At 40.2% G+C, this 17,385-nt stretch overlaps 1 protein-coding gene across 1 annotated transcript in view; it reads right to left on the reverse strand.

Moving 5' to 3' along the window:
- Positions 1-17,385, reverse strand: part of LOC310913728 (store-operated calcium entry regulator STIMATE-like) — a gene marked incomplete at its 5' end in the record, with an annotated part of 35,490 nt that overhangs the window by 16,555 nt on the left and 1,550 nt on the right. The window contains 2 exons of the mRNA XM_083869386.1: positions 447-542; positions 2,324-2,372. Coding sequence (XP_083725512.1) covers positions 447-542; positions 2,324-2,372 — 145 coding nt within the window. The remainder of the gene's footprint in view (positions 1-446; positions 543-2,323; positions 2,373-17,385) is intronic.

Here is a 17,385-nt window from a genome sequence, read left to right on the forward strand (position 1 = left end):
ATGTAGGTGGTGTTAGAAGCAAATACAAACACAAATGATTTTTTGCTAAATAACCCTGAAAGCAGCCTCACTTTATATTCCATCCTTGCTTTTACTACAGTGAACACAACTGGATATTCATTTCCTTTGGTCCCAGCACCTTCAGTAAACAAACCTGAAGTGCAATGTGCATCCCAAGTCCCCATTCATTCACAGGAGAGGGACAAGTAGCAAGGCTTTGCCCTTTAGGTTTAAAATATCTACACACAGTCCAGGCTCCTGCCAGCCATGAACTTAAAGAGAAGAATCCTGATTCTTAATTAATCAAGTTTAAACCACAGGGGTTTTTTAAGTGACTGATTTTTACCATGAAAACTGTCCTCTCAGCTTTATCTTGCCTTACCATCCACATACACCAAACTCAGCAACTTCCACAAAGACCAGTTATTCCAAAATTAGGCACTCACAGTGAACAAGGGTCTTCTTCTGTAAGGTCTGATAAATAGACATTTGCGAAGTGGATGAACAACATCCCTATGGCTTGCTTGGAAGTATCTAAAAACCTATGTAAAGTAAAAACAGGTTTTAAGACACAGAAAACTGTTTACAACACAGCCAGACATTGCAAATTTGTGTTAATGAAAACTCCATCTCAATAATTTTTTTTCCTCCAAATGAGAACACCAGAATGACAAAAGTATCATGGTATTTAGCTTTTATTTAACAACATTCTATTTAAAATTCTGGCCCTGTTTTTCCTAACAATAATCCAAATCATATTAACTTGAAACCTACCACTGTAAAGGTAAAGTCTAGGGATATCCTCTTGGTATCATATGCATTATCCAAGAGCTAATCCTGACTAACTCTAGCTAAGTCTTTAATAACCTCCTGGAAACAATGAGTATCCCAGTCCTGATAGGTATTTTGGACCTTTTATGTTTATGCATTTTTAGCAAGCTTATGGCACAGGCAAAAATAAAATCCTCATCATGTGCTTGTGGGCAAACAACTTAATAGTGACTAATGAGTCCTTTATCTACAGTATTTCTTTTAAAAGCCAGCATGTTTTTCACCTGAAAGCATGAAGTGGTTTCACTGAATTTTATCTACAGTGCAGAGCTTAGAACACACTGCAAAAGAAAAGAATTCCAACCTTGACAATATTATCTCCAAAGCAGATGATAAAGTCAGAGAGAAAACAGTTTGTTACTCAAGGGGAAAATATAAACCCCCACTTAGACAGTGATTCAGTAATGACTCCAGCCCTTCCCATTCTTTTTCATCTTTTGTACAAAACCAAAACTTTCAGTGGATGTTTCATTAAATGTAAAACGTAGGAATCATGGCAAGAGTATTTCGCAGGCAAAAGCGCGTTCTTTTTATTATACAGAAAAAGAATCAATTTGCCTGTTTCGTTTCCATGTCTAAAAAGATCTAAACACCCCAATAGATCCAAATGACATTTTATGCCTGAATTCATCCACCTTCCCTGATAACTGTCTTGAACTTCAATCTCTTCATTCACTGCATGACACAGAGAGCAGAGTGCTGGATGGAGATGAGGCAGGAAGCCAGTGAGTTACTTATCTAATCAGTACACCATGCTATAAATAACAATACTTGAGTCCTAGAACAAGATTCTTTGCTTAAAAATTAAGAGTTATCAGAATTTCAGGCTGAGGTAGACTGTAGTACACAAAGATTTTGTAGTTATTTTTTCAATAAAATATAAGTCAATATTAGTTTTGAGAAGCAGCATTGTATGAGAGGTATTTAAACCACTGTAGTCTTGAACAAGTGGAATGACAGCCTAACACTTTCACCAGTCTCAAAATCAGTACAGCTTATGTTGGCATTGCTTCAATCCAAAACTCTTAAAAGGTAATGAGCAGAAATACACTTTTTATACCTCTTATTTTTTATGGTTGATGTACTTGTATCATTTATCATCCTGTCTTCTATTTTATATATAGTAGGATACCAACAAAACATGGAATTTTATTTGAGCCCAGCTGAGGACTTCTTCTAAGCTTATGGAAGTTTGTAGATGTTCAGATGCATCTTAGGGCTACTCTAAGTTTCCATCTTTAGGAAGCAGCACACATTGAAGCTTTATGCCTAAATGCACATCTCTACAGATTCCTGGAAGTGTTGAGTAAGGAATGACTACCCAAAAAACACAAAGAAGGTAACCTGACTGATGTATTTTGGTTCCTCAGTGACAGTTATCAGTTTCTTGTCATTACTTTTCTTTATTTTAGTCATCATACACGAACATCACCCTTTCAATTTCTACAACATGTAAGAAGAAAAGTTAAGAATAAAGCATGCAGACACTTACCATATCTTCCAGGGACGTCTTTCATGCTTTGGTTCTCTGAAGCGTTTTACTGGAGAGAAAAAAAAAAATTGAAGACAATCAGCAACTTCCAAAGCAACAAAAATATAGAAAAGTGAAAGCAAATCATCTTGCAGAAATGTGATATCCTTCAATGAAATGGATCTTTCACTACTGCACTTCACTATATCAAACTCCAAGGATCCATTTTTAAAGAAACTCCTGCCACCTCTAAGTTCCTAGAGCTCCATTCTCTGACTGCCAATATCCCTCACATGAAACAATATTCCACATCTGACCATCACTCCATTGGCCTGAGCTTTTCTGACTGCCCATCTGGGAAATGCAATTTCCAACAGGAAAGCAGGTATTAGAAAGGGCTGTTTCTTTTCCTCACTGGAGACTCAAACTCAAATTGGAAAGTATTCTCCTAACATGGGGCAGTCCACATCAGAATGAAATAAGTGAATCAGTAGCAGGAGAAATGCACTCTCTGACAATGTGCCTCTATTTCGTCAGCAAACTGAATTACAAAAGGAAAGAAGGACAATTTTTTTTTTTAGTCTGATAATCCCTTCACAAAAAAGTTGACAACTGTTAACATTGAAAATGAAAAAAAAAAAAATCAGTATTAAAATTATTGACAACTATACAAAAGGCCAAAAAGTAGGTAAGTTTGTCTACTGCAGTTTCAATGCAGTTTATTATACAGACTGTTTGGGCATCTGACAGAAAGCTCCTCTCATACCCTGCCCAGCTACTTCCATTTACTTCCAACCCATCCCAGGTCCATCTGGAAAGCTCTAGATGACTCCTGAAGAACAAATGTGGGAAAATAGAGGGACAAGGGCATAAAAACAGTTGCTGGTCCATACATTTGTTCTGTCTGGTCTGCAGTTTGTCCCATCTTCTTAGGAAATTCCATTTCTAACCCCTTCTGGGATTTTTCCTGTTGTTTTTTTAAGGGGTTTTTCCTGTTGGGAACACACACTCACCCCTTCAAATTGCAGACATTCTGATTCAAGAGGCACAAACCATAGCAGGAACAGTCAGGCAAAATATCAACAGGTATTTTAACCTGCTTCTCCAGGTATAAGTGATGAGTTTCAGTTTATCACAGGATGCTCTGTGTACATCATGCCTGCCCAGCTTACAAGCCTTTAAACCCCATTCTGGTTTCTGAACCAATTGTAACTTTCTCACAAGTAAGGCAATTTTCCCCACAGTCACCTGTCCTCATAAAACAAATAAATCACCTCCAAGGTGGAGCGGCAGCACTTCCAGGGAACACCAAGCTGCCAACCTGCCATCCCACTGTCACTGCTTCTGACAGCAGAGAGAAACTGCTTCACCCCCATGAGAAACTAAAAAGTGACAAGATGAAAAGACTGTACATTTACACCAAAGATAAAGTTGCAATAACAATATTTGCCAGCAGTTTTCCCTGGGAACAGCATGACATCAATATAAAACTTCTGTTAAAAATGAGCAACACTCAGCCAAGTTAACCAGTTTGTTATTTATGACAAGTCCTCCCCAGTCACACCATGGATTACTTTAATTAGTGGCACTTTTGTGCAATAACAGGAAGCCACAAAGCATCACAAAACAAATGCAAGAAACAGAAGTTTCAACTTATTGTGGAGTTGGTGCAAGATGCTTTTCTGCAGACAAAATGGCATTTAACTGCTACAGTGTGCATGCTTTGGGCAGGGGTGAATTCCAAGCTTAGGCTTTTGTCTCTTATTACTATGAAGTTGAATAATGCCTCTGGATCCATTAATTTCTTTTAAAAATTCACAAATTCATTTTGGAGGAGTATATTCAAAAGCAATTCCTCTAACAGCATTTCAAATTTCATCTGTACTGAGAAACAGCCCTGATAAGGTTTGTGTTTCTCTGGCCAGTTCTAGAAACACAACATTTCATTTGAGTTAACATTAAACAGGAGAGCAAGCTTGGAAAGCCTCTGCAGTTGACTTTTGGGAATGCACTGACTGGCTGATCACACCACGAAAATGTAAACCCCCAAATAAAATCTTCAGGAGATGCAACCTGATGAATATGTACCTGCACACTTGGAAGCCCAGAAGGTCCCCATGAAAGTGCTGTTTGCCCAGCCCAGTTCTGCAGCAGTGTCTGTGCTGCAGCATCAGGTGTTTCTGACAGATGCAGACATTGCCAGGTATTTCCCAACACAGCCCTGATGCAGAATTTGAGCCTTCCCAGTAACTAAGCTGAGCAAAACCCCAACAGGCTGTAGACAACCACACTGCTAAGCTGAGGGTCCTCAGCACGCTCGCTAGTAATACACTAATTTTGGAACCAAAATCCAAGCATGCTTTTTACAGAATCTTTATTGGCACTTTCTAAGCACCTATCAAGCTGGGGAGGGGAAAGTAATTTTTCCCCTTGCCCTCCCCCAAAAGAAGTCAGGATTGCTGTTCCCAGTTTCTCTTGGCAGTCTGAGCACAAACTGAGGCTCAGGCTGGTGTCAGCTAACAGATGGATCTCAGTCTGCCGGCCCCTGCCTGCGAGGATGTGGTGCTGCTCCATATGCTCCAGCTCCGAGCTTGCACCACCAACCAGCCACCAGAGTTAATATTAATTAACTAATAACAGGCAGAATTTCGTGCTGAATTATAAATGAAGAAAGAAATGTTGCTTGTTTGTACATTCAGAGCCAGAATTTTTCAGGAAAGGAAGTAAAAGCGCTTCTGCCAACAAACATGTGAGCTGCTAGATGGACAGATAATAGATAAGCATGTAAGACACAGTGTTGCTAATGCAAAATTCAAGTTCATTGAATTGTCTTCTCACTTCATTGAAATTCCAGGAATCATTAACGCCCAAGTACTGTGCAAGGGTTTCTAACACGTACTTTAACACGGGAGTTTTGCAATCAGAATTTCAGAAGACTCACAGGGAAGAATAAGGGCCAGAACGGAGACAAGAAATGAAATAAAATCTCTCCAAGTTGAAATATGTAAAGCAACACTTGAAATCCAGCCTTTCTCTCTCTCCTTCATCTCCTCAAGAAGTCCCACAGGAACTATTTTGCTGATGTGAAGTAACTTCAATATGGATTCAAGAACTCCAAGTTTCTGGATGGTTGCTCTTGTAGCAGCACAAACCTGGCTCATCTCAACACTTTTGAAATGATTCTATGCATCATGCACTACTGCATTTCTTAGATCCAGGTTCTGGCAGTTCTCAGTAAGAGTCTTTCTGACCCCAGTAAAGATCAATGATTTCCCTAGCTCATTAATTTGGAATAAAAAAAAAGTAAGATCAACATGTTCAATGTTGTCTGCAGCTGCAGACGACAATACTGCTCTTCTGAGGAGGGAGTTGGGATTTTCACCTGTGTTTCCTGCGCTTCTCAAAACTCTCTCAAAGATGGGTCATGGACAAAACATATGACTGAATGTTCCCTTTCATAAACCTCCTATATATTTCTGCCATCAGACCTCAGCACAGCGACAGCTGAGCTGGCCAAAGACAAAAGAAGGAAAGGTTGGTGAGGATCACAGTTGCACACCACATTCACATTTCCTCAAGTGTGTGAGCAGTTTCAGCTGAAGCACAATTGGACTCTTCTCACAAGTGCACAGCCCACAGGAAACAGCCACAAGTTGGAGCCAGGGAAACTCCAGGGTGAAAGAAGTAAAAAATTTCCAGTGAGAGCAATTAAACTCTGCAACAAGTTGTCCAAAAAACATGCAGTGACTGCAGTCTGACAAACCTTGAAAATTACCCTGGACAATGGGACAATCCAAGAAGACATGGGCCAGCCCTACTCTGAGCAGGACATGGGAGCAAGTGACAAGAAAAATTGGTATGTTAAGTCTAGAACTCATTTTTCTGTGATCTGACACTTAAAAAGTTCCAAGACTTGAACCAATTATCAAAGTACTAAAGTATGGCTAACTGAAAATAACACACACACACACACACACACACACACACACACACACACATATGTGGAGGGACAGAATCTCACACTGAGAAATCTGCTGGAGTGTAAGCTTCTCAAATAACGTGTTTGCAACCAGACAGATCCTCCAACACAGTCCTCACAGTGCAAGACTGCTGGGATCTGCAGGGCTACTTTGGTGTGGATTCACAGGATTTCCAGCACTCCTGACAAGTATTACAAGTTTCCTGTCCAAGGCTGTCGCTCACTGTGTGTGGAGTAACAGCTCGAGTTACACCAAGCGGTAGCACCGAGCTGGGAATGGGATGCAGATTTTCAGCTGGCCACTCTCAGAGAACGTCATTATTTCCAGAATATTTGGTTATCAGACCATACACCTCACAAATCTGAACCTACAATTTCTAACCCTGTAAAAAACTTGTAAAGTCAATGACATGTGCAGACTAGGTTTTTATTTTTTAAAATTCTGTTTGGGAAGACTTCGAAAGACACTGTTCTGTTACTACCACCACTTCTCTCACAACAATGGGAACCATGTCTGTTCTGAACAAGCACATGCACACTAGTAAGTCCTGAAAATTCATATGACTACGGAATGACACCTATCAGTGAATTTCATGTTATTCGTAATCTTTATCATTAATTTGAACTTCACCTCCCTTTACTGTTAAAACAAAGCCTTTAAGAGGCTTGTCTTGCCATTTCATTTTGTCCCCTTCCCATTATTTTTTTGGTAGCAGCACAGTGAGAATAAGTAATTACATGAGATTACATAAAAGATTCCCCCAAAACAGAATTTTTCTTTTTAGAATTAACTGAGCAAGAAACAACATGCCCAATGAGAGTAGGTTACAGTGATGCCTTACAAAAGATATTTAGGTGTGTGAACCATGTATCACTCAATTGCCAGAAGCTTTTGTGACACTTATGAGCTCAGCATCTCCACATACTCAGAGCTAAAAAAAAAAAGAAAAAGGAATTCTGCGTGCATCTGTTTTAAAAGAGGTAATAAATGTAATTGCAAAAAAACCACCAAAAGAACCAGTGTTTTTGGTGTGCTGCTCATTTCTCCAGCCCGAAAATGCACTATGCTCTTGGCAATTCAATTTTTGCTCTATTGCACATTCTCCCTTCTATGTCCCATTAGCTACATGCCCAAATGCAGGACACCCTAAAAGCTGCTGCTTGTTTCCCTGCATAAGGGCCCCAGAATTCTACATCATATTTTTGCTTAAGGACCCAGACTTCCCCATATTTGAGACACCCACAATACTAAACCAGAAATTATATTGGACTAGAACTGATTTCCAGTGATATTGCTGCACTGGAGCAACACATCAGGAACCATGGTTTCTTCATGATGGAAAAAGTTATGGAATAACTCACCCAAGAGAAAAATTTGTTCTAGTCAGTATTAGACTGACACACTATGAAGTTCATGAGCCCCCAGCTTTACTGCCTGGCAAAAAGGATTTTTAAAACTTCTGTAAGAGACAAAACAGTATTAACCAGGCAAGTACCCAACCCCTTTCTTAATTCCACTGTGCCCTTGGCCTTAAGGAATCTGTAGTGCAATTAAGAACTAGTCCATTAAAGAAAGTCACCCAGGGAGAAACTTTACAGAAAGCTGGACACAATAAAGTTTAATGACCCAGACAGTTGGTTATTCAGGGACATGTCACACTAAAGATGCAGTGCCTGGACAGCCAAGAGGTACCTGCAAACCACAGATCTTATCCCAGTCTGTTCCACTGGCAGCAGTGATGATAATGTTGTGGTTAAGGCAGCAAAACCTTTGTGGGGCTGACTGGCAGTTTTGTCAGAGCAGGGAACAAGGGGCTCTGTTTTACTGCAGAGTTAAACACACCAGCCATCAAGCCCAGCTACCTCATGACCAGGGTTCCTTTGTCACAACACAGATGACATGAGATGACTGAAAACAAGGTGTCAGCACTGGATTTCACATTATTTATCAAATGGAAAGAAGTGCTTGCTGGATGAACACTGGTGAAATACAGTAACTGAAAGTCACCTGTGTAAAAGTGTTTACTTCCTTCCTACCTGCTTCCACAGCCAGCTAAAAACCTACCTGTAAATTTTGTCCCTTCAAAGGCTGAGTGAGAGCTAAAACTTTATAGTCATTTGCAGAGAATGGCTATCACAAAGTAAAGCTCCCCTTCACAGTGCAGCGGAGGAGAGGACAAATCATTATCAGGAGAAGAACCCAAAGTACTGCTGTCTGAGCTTTGGAATAAATCAGATGGTTCTGCTGCTTCAGGAAAGGCAGCCAAATGCATTACACGAGGCTGGAGAGTTTTTTATTCCTATATGTACATACTTTAAGCTAAAAAAAAAAAATTCCTAAATCCTCAGCTTGTATAGATTGGCTGTAGGAGACACAAATAAATCACATTACCTGCATACAACTCAGCCTAAGACAATTTCAGCAAGACTGATCTGGTGCATCCTGGTAGCACATGGCAGTGTGGCTCTGACAGATGCATTAACTTGGCTGTCAATAAAGGAAACAAATACAACTTAGCAGAGCCAGCAGCCCAGACACACCACATCAATAGCCATTGGCACGGAGCTTTTTTCCTTTTTTTTTTTTTAAAGGTAAAGCTTGTTTTTAAAACAGCTAAACTAACTTAGCAGAGGGACCATTGCACAACTTCTCACTTTTGATTACTAACCCATCTGCTGTCTCCTCAGAGAGAGGAGCATTTTAGAAGTCATAAAATGCATCTACAACACACCCTGTAAAAAGAAGCATCCAGCCCTCATCTTCTAAAAGCCATAGCAATACTACAAATAGAGGACCAAGTAACTGCTCTAAAAACTCTAAGGTAAACAGTACAAGTAGCTTAGGAAATACTTATTCAAATAATAAAGTTAAAAGCCACAGTTCAGTCTTAAGAGACAGGCATTTGTTATCTTTGCATTTAGCATACACAGCACTGTTGGGTCAAGGTGTGCTCTGTTTGAAAGTCATAATAAATCTGTTTCCCTGCACTTTCAGAGACAAATGCATTTGCTATTCTGTTTTTTTTCAACAGGTATGAGATAGTCAAAGCAAAGCAAATCTAAGCTTTCAGTGAAAATGCCTGTGAGATTGACTTTAGAAAGTTCATACAGATCCCTCCTGCAAACACTTTCATACTCTGAACCAGGTATCATTAAACAAGTATCAAATGAAAAAGCAAGTTTGCTAGAAAAACAGCTGTGCCATTCCTGTCATGCTATACAAGCACCCAGTGAAGATTGAAAAATACAGTCTGCTGTGTTCAAGTGGTTTCTTTTTCCTCTGTTAGAAATCAGAACCATTTGGGAAACATGAATTATTTAGTACAAAACAAATAGGAATCAATCCATATTAATGTGCACTAAGCAGCAATTTACGATTCACAACACCATTTTCACATACAGCATTCACCAGATCACTCAATAATACATGAAGCTTTCTGAATGTTATTAGTCTGACAACAGATATCAATGAACTTTAAGTCATTCAAGCTGCTAGTTTTAAATCAGCTCTTGGGAATGGGCAGAACTGCCAAAGCACAACTCCAAACTCAATCACCATTCATTAAAATATTAAGCAAAGTACAAACTGTAACAATTTTAAAAGTTTAAAAGCAGAAAGCAAACCTGAAGCGTAAGTTCAGATACAAAAAGGATGTAAAAGGAAAACTGTAAAAACTTTATAAAAAATGATAATATAGCAAATATGTTAAATCAAGAAGGCCAAAGGTAGATGTAAACTGTATGTTCAGAGGCAATTTAAATTCTAAAGAGCTTTGCTTACCAGATTCAGTCTTTCTAGGCTGGAACTACCAGAGCATTGAATTGCAAGACACACATTTCATACAACACCAACTGCTTCAAAAAGAACAAAAGATACACAACCTACCTTCATAGATTCTCTTTACACATGATCAAATAGCATGAAAGGAGAGTCAGAGGTCAGTAACGCAGATTTCTTCGACATAATGTCTCTAACAACCAGTGTACACCTCATAAATTAAATGTATGAAATGAGGACGAAATCATGGAACAATTTCCACCTGCAAAAGGCTTCTTACTCCTTAACACCACCAAAAGCTAATGCCAGCACTGAAAACACACTGCCATGAGCAACTCAAGGTTTTAGGATTGGATAGAGGAGGGTGGGGTTCCCCCCCATAATTTTAAAGCTCCTTAGACTGTTTCATCTTCCAACATTACAATTACCTTCCCATATAAGTCCTATGTATATAAAATAACATAGGCTGTTAGTCTTACCACCTGCCTCAAAGCAAGGAAGGTGTGCTGGAAGATACTGAATAGCAGCTTCTCCACTACCAGGAAGGAAGTAAAGGCAAATTTTCTAAAAAGGAGTTAGAATTTTAGAGCATAGTATCTTAAAAAATTATTAGAAACAGAGGATATATCCTCTGGCAGTTGTGAATAGCTGCTTGTAATTTAAAAGTCATTTTTGTTCCATGGAAAAAATCCTGTATTTTTAAGAAACAGAAAAAAAAATTATCAGAGTGAAAAAAAAAAAAAATTAAAAGAAAGCAAGCAAAGGTTGTTTCTGTAAGTAAAGAACTTGCTCAAGGGGACTGGCTAGTCTGTCCAAGATTGCTGTAGTGAACCTTATTGGTAGTTACTTCCATTGGTTCATCCCTCCCACAGGGTCAGTGGAGCAATGGAGAAACCTCTCAAACAGAAGCAGCACCCAAATAAACTCCTTGTCACAAATCTTCACCCTGGGCACTCTGCAGCTCCCAGACCAGCTGCTCTGAGCTTGTCACTGTCCCACCACCAGATAAAACAAGGCACAGTTTTCCTCTTCTCTCAGGCAAGCCAACATACATTAATCACCATGAGAGGAGGAATGCTTGGTCTTAGAACCTGGGGGGGCCAAAAATGTGACAGAAGACAAAAATGACCAAAACTATATCAAAACATACTGAATTACAAACCAATGCTTGATTATTTAAAAAAAAAAAAAAAAAAAAAAAAAAAAAAAAAAAAAAGTGCAACATTTAGAGGAAAAAACATCATAAAACCCAGATAAGAACCAAGTTTAGTAACTTCCTTGACAGACTTTCCCCTGCTGTATCTCTGCATGTCTGTAAACTAACTCACACCTGGAACTATAAATCTGAACCTTGTACAGTGAACTACGAGGAATCTGAACTGTAAATCCATTTCTGCTCATTTTCATTCTCAACCTTCCTTACATATGACAACATATGTATGAGGTTATGACAACAAATATATGTAAAATGTGTGATTCAGGGTAAGTGGCAGAAAAACAGGTCTTCAGTATCATGACCAGCAATGTGAATGGGTTTAGTTATTCCTGACTAAACCCTAAAACCTCATGCCCACACCACACCACCTGCAAAGGCAGACTCATGCAAGCTCTGAGCTTGAATTCAGTCTGCCAGAGATTTAACAAACTGAGTTCCACAGGGAATAAATTTTGCTGAGATCAAGAAATCTTTGAGAATGCAAAGCATTTCCTACCAGCAGGCACGAGAAAGCAGACCTCATTTCTTACTTCATCAACAAAATCCACACAGGTAAGACCTTGTTAAATACCACTTTAAGAATGCAAACTTCATTAACCATGAAATTAATATCAGCACAGAATGCAAAACTGCACCCTGTGTCTGTACAAATCAGCTCCTCACAGATTTAATTATAAAACACCAGTCAAGAAGACATTCGTGCTGCACTTTGGAGTTAAACACCAGTCTAACTAACAGTCCAGAAGTTCATCCTAATTAAACACAGCTTCAGAGTTCCTGGATAATTTATCATTTTAATAGTTTACAAATGTCAACATAACTTATCCTTTTTCCTAAACATTTCATAATGTGAATGACATGTGTAATTATACTTAGAACAATCTTATTACAGGGACTACAACTACATCCAGCAATCAGCTGAGTAACAAGAAAATGTAACACTTCCTGAGCCAAAGTATGGCATCAGACCTAATGAAAAGAGACTTAGAGATTGCAGATTATTTGTCTAAATTGGTGCCTTATTTTCCTTAACTTTTACTAGCATGGCATTTCAAAGATAGTGACACTAAAATATTAATGACCTGATATGATCAGGACATGAGGACCAATAAAGTGCTATTACAATCTATGGCAACTAAGAATTGGACATCTTGAAAGCAGTTTTAATAAAAGCCAGGTTATTTCCTTCACTTAAAAAGGATCTGCTGAGCAGTCCCCAACCCTATTATTACATGCTTTTGTACAGCATGAAATTCATCAGCAAGATTTGCCTTTTTCTGGAGAGTTAACAATGAGCAGAATTTATTCCACGTTGATGTTTCATGTGTTAAAGAGTAATACAATATTAGCATGGCAAAAGAAAGTAATTTACTTTGCTAATTTAGCAAGGGTTGGATTTCTTTTTTCTGCTACAGCTCGTAGTGCATCTCTTCTATTTGTCTCAAGCACAGCTCAGGATGTCACAGAGGCACTGGAAGGGCTGATGATTTATTTAAAACAAACAAGCAGCAGCAATGCTCCATGGCTGCAAGCGATACCTCACCATCTGGGGATAGGGAAACACTGGATCATTGTAAGGCACAATTTACTTAGTCGTGACTAAAGTGACCTCACAGGGCTTTTCCAAGTCCTGCAGCTACAAGCAGACACTTAACCTATACAACAACAGCCACCGCGGTGCCCTGCGATACCGATCGTCACTAATTGCCGTGGAATGGGCCCGAAGGAGGAAGAGAATAACATATTTCTACTGCCCTCACGTCATCCCGTTTCCTCCCTGGCTCGCAGCCAGGCGGGAGGGAGCTGCCCCAGCCCTTGGCTCGGGTCCCACGTCCGTCCCTCGCTGCCCAAGCCCGTCCCCAGCCCCGGCCCCGGGCAGGGGGGCCGTGACCCGGCCGGGGCTCCCCGCGGCCCCGGAGCTGTCCAGGGTCCTGCCCCGCCCCCGCCCCTCCCCGGGGAGCTTCTCTCACTTCGCTTTTCAAAAACGCTCTCCCAAACTTCGCCTTTTATCACAGTTCAACAGCATATCCTACTAGTCTGCCTTTACCTGCGGAGGGATTCATCCCCGCTGCTGCGATACCCCAGAGCGCTCCTTAAACTCAACCCCAAGCACAAATTGGAATGCCAGTTCTGCCTTTACCTGCCAAGTCACAGGAGCATTTGTCAGAGTTCTAGGAAAATGAATAAAGCACGTTTTGCATCGTGTCTGTGGTGTGCAAGTACAAGGCTGTTCATATTTTCATAACTAGGAAAACCCCCATTTGTGATTTGACACTTTTGTACGAGACAGGTTTTAATACCAGACACACAAAGGACCCTGCTGAGGAGTCCCCAGGAATTAATGTGAACATAAACTGCATCACTCAGAGCAAATACATTCAAGGATGCATATTAGCAAGTCAGAATAATATAAAATCTTTCGAAGAAATGCTTTTATTAATAAAAGCACTGCCCAGCATCTCAGGAAATGCCATGCAGAACAAACCAGTTGCTGTTACTCAGAGGTCTGGATTCCACTGCTGATGTTACAGGCTACCAAATTTTCATATTTTCTAAGCCGGTTCAAGCAGAAAGAAAATTGCTATAGAAAACAACTAAATCATATGGTTTAGACCTTTTGTATCCAATAGCTTATTTTATGCTCTTTTGTTAAAGGCAACTGGAATTACCTTTAATTCCTTCTCCCCAGAACATTATTTCCACAAAATTACTCCCTTCCCTTTGAGTAAATATGAAATAACTCCTCTGAAAAGCACATTTTTGCTAAGGCATTTCAAATTCTTCTAAATTACCTACTAAGATAGCTAATTATGTGAAAAAGCATTCCTTCTCCTTGGACAGCTTTTTAAGTGGGAAAACCTTGCTGTAAAGTTAACTGGCATTAGGGATGTAGGTTTTAAGGTATTTCCTTTAAGGTACTGTAAGCAAAGAGAGCACCTTACAAAATATACAGTATCTTTTATTAGAATGGAGGGTTTATTTGTTTCATCTGTGACTCTCAACAGCAAACCCACCTACTCAATTATTCACTGCACCTGTACCAATCATTCCACTTCTGTAAACCTTTCTCAGCCTGTACACACACAAACTGTAACAAGGCCATAAAAAGGGAACAGAATCCCACACTCTGGTCTCCTTTACAGCATATTTACATTTTCCTCACAGACAGACACAAAGCTTCTACCTGCAGAGAACCAACTGACTCCTCTATTTCAGTAATTCATCAATACACCTCACATCTGATTCCTCAGCCATTCCTAAGTAGCCCAAAACAAATCCTGCCACACTGATATGGTACCAATCTTCTCACAAACAAGCTTAGTAAATAAACTGCTTTAAACAGTTTGCCAGGCAGGGTAAGGGGATGGGCAGTGTTTTTTCCCCATCCTTTCCCAGGTTTGGGTAATAAAAATGGAGTTATTTAAACCTACACCTAACATCACACATGTGTGAGAATACCTTGCCAACACCTCTCTCGTATCATTCCCTACCAATGAAAGCCCAACCACAGAATGCTCAGAAGGTGTTTGCAATTACACACAGAACACATGGTATTATATTAAAGTATTTAAAACCTGCTTTGTGGCATCAGGAAATAAACACAAACATTGCACCGAGGAACCTCAAACACCTAAGGAACAAAGCCATCATTTTAAATCAAAATCCTATGAAATAAGCTACAAATATCACAGCAGCAAACTTTGAAAAAATATTATCTTTGGCTGAGTGACCTGTAGCATAAACATGCATTTCTTCCATCACAGGAAACTCATCAAGACTTCCTGTTATGAAGTGGCTTGCCTCAAATAAACCAGGGTGAAAAACAAATCCATATGTAAGGCAGGAGGGATGTGAACAAAACCAAGCAATACACTTAAAACCATCGGGCTAACAGGTTTGAGTTAGTGCCCAGAGTCCAAGAGGGCTGCCAGTCCAAGCAGCCTTGCCAAAATCAGGTGTTTTTTCATCAGTTAGTTCCCTTGGATAGGGACTGAGAGCCTGTGGTCAGGAGAGACCCCACAGAAGTTGTCTCACCCGACTCCAGTTCACCTTTTCCCATCCTGGAACTTCTGTACCATCCGAGTGAAACTGTTTCACACATCTTTAGCTTCACAGCTGAGCAGCAAAATTAATTCACAGTAATTAAACACAACACAGGTGGGCTCTGATAGTACTAAGTAAATTCACCTCTGATTCAGACATCAGAAAAGGACCTCCTGGCACACGCTTCACATCAAGAACTGCAGGGTAAAATTTGGAATCAAAGAGGAGTGGATCTGTGAGACCTTAACTTACAACAATACAAACTACATGTAAACTTCTACTCTTCTTAAGGGAGAAAGGGAAGCTCCCATATAAACTCAGGATAGATAATCACTAGCTATAAAACACACTCCACAAGAAAAAGGTTAGAGTATTGTGACAGGTTATACCTGAACCTGGAAAAACCTAGAAGGAAATCTTTAATTTAAATGGTAAGATGGGGTGAGTGAGTGAAACTGATCCTCATTCCCTGTGTGTCAGAACAGGGAGTGAAGAGCCACAAAGAAAAGGAAATCTAGGAATTAATTTCAAATGAACGTTTTGTCAGCTCAAAGTGAGAAATTCACTGTTCCTGTCACTCCTTGGCTGTGCCCATTCAGCAGTGAGGGAACACACAAGGTAGGCTGATGATGTGCCTGGGGTAAACACCTTTCCTACCAGCATCAGACAACACATACAGCAGGACAGTTCCCACACTCCTCCTGGCAGAGGGCCACCAAATCTTCCACAAACTGAAAACCTGATACTTGACACATTTTAGCCCTTCAAATATGAAGTTTGAATGATGTCACTGGCAGGTCGGCTGGCAGCACAGCTTTACAGCAACTGAACAGGGGCATGAACAAACAGGTGGCACACTGGAGTGTCAGGTCTTAAATAATTTTGCTTTCAGAACAGTCTTTGTAGATGAACATCCAGCAGTGAGGCACAGAAATGGGCCTTCTTCTCTCACAGCTTATGTTTAAAAATATTTTCTTTTTTCCACTGAATGGAAGCATGGTAAAATTTATCTAGAAAAGGGCATGTCTTGTTCAGGCTTTGATTTAGCCACTTACCAAAATTTCCTATATTTTATATGTCAAATCAAATATTTTTCAAAGAAAGACAGTTTCTGTGCATAAAGAGCAATTTTGCAATGTATCTCTGGTGCCATTACTTTAATTTCTTCTACTACGGAGGGTTCAGTACCATTAATCACAACTAAAGTATTAGAACATCTCCTAGTGTTTCCTTTAAAAAAAAAAAAGACAAGTGACTTCCTCCTTATTAAATTTAAATCCCAGACAGTCATGGATAAGACAAGAGCAGGAGAAATGATACAGCTGCACACAGAGAATTACTGCTGTTCCAAAGGGGCCTGACTGCAGTCACACATCTCAAGCAGCCCCTCCCTACAGCCACTTGTTTCCCCCTCGTGCCAGCACCTCTCTTGTGCCAGAGCTACTCCAGATTAAATACCACCAGTTCTGTGATGCAGCTTCAGCAACTGTGTCACCCCTCCTGCCCCAGCAGGGCACAGGAACAGCTGTGCAGGTGCCCAGGTGTTTGCTGAGGTCACTCTCTCCCCCTCTGGCCTCAGGAACAAGTTCCTGCTTTTCTGTCACAAAACGTCCCATTTGTTGAGGAAACTTTAAAGGGTTTGGAACAAGACACCAGATGTTTTGCACGTGACATGAGAAGTTGTCCTGGGATGACTTTATGATGCCAGGGGACAGAAACATTCAGACAAAGCTATCAGACAAACAGGATTTTTGCACAAAACAGCCCCTAACACAGACAGAGAGCTGCACTTGTACCAGTGTGACAGGCTCATGTGCTGTCAGCAGCTTCTCCTTCCGCCCAGGGAGAGGCACAAAACACTGTGGAAGAGAATGTGGCTGGCAAAGTTGGGACAAACAAACCTATCCTTTGTTTTTGAATATATGCACTTATCACTCTTAAAAGTTGCTATGTTTCCTGCTTTGGACACAGACTCCTTTTCTCACCAGGACATTGCAAGGACTGGCTGCCTGCCTTTCTTCCTTCCACTGCCTTCTGCCACAACTGCACCAACTGTCTCCTCACAG

The sequence above is a fragment of the Zosterops lateralis genome (genome assembly GCF_965231275.1).
Source record: "Zosterops lateralis genome assembly, chromosome: 11".
NCBI classification, from domain to species: Eukaryota; Metazoa; Chordata; class Aves; order Passeriformes; family Zosteropidae; genus Zosterops; species Zosterops lateralis.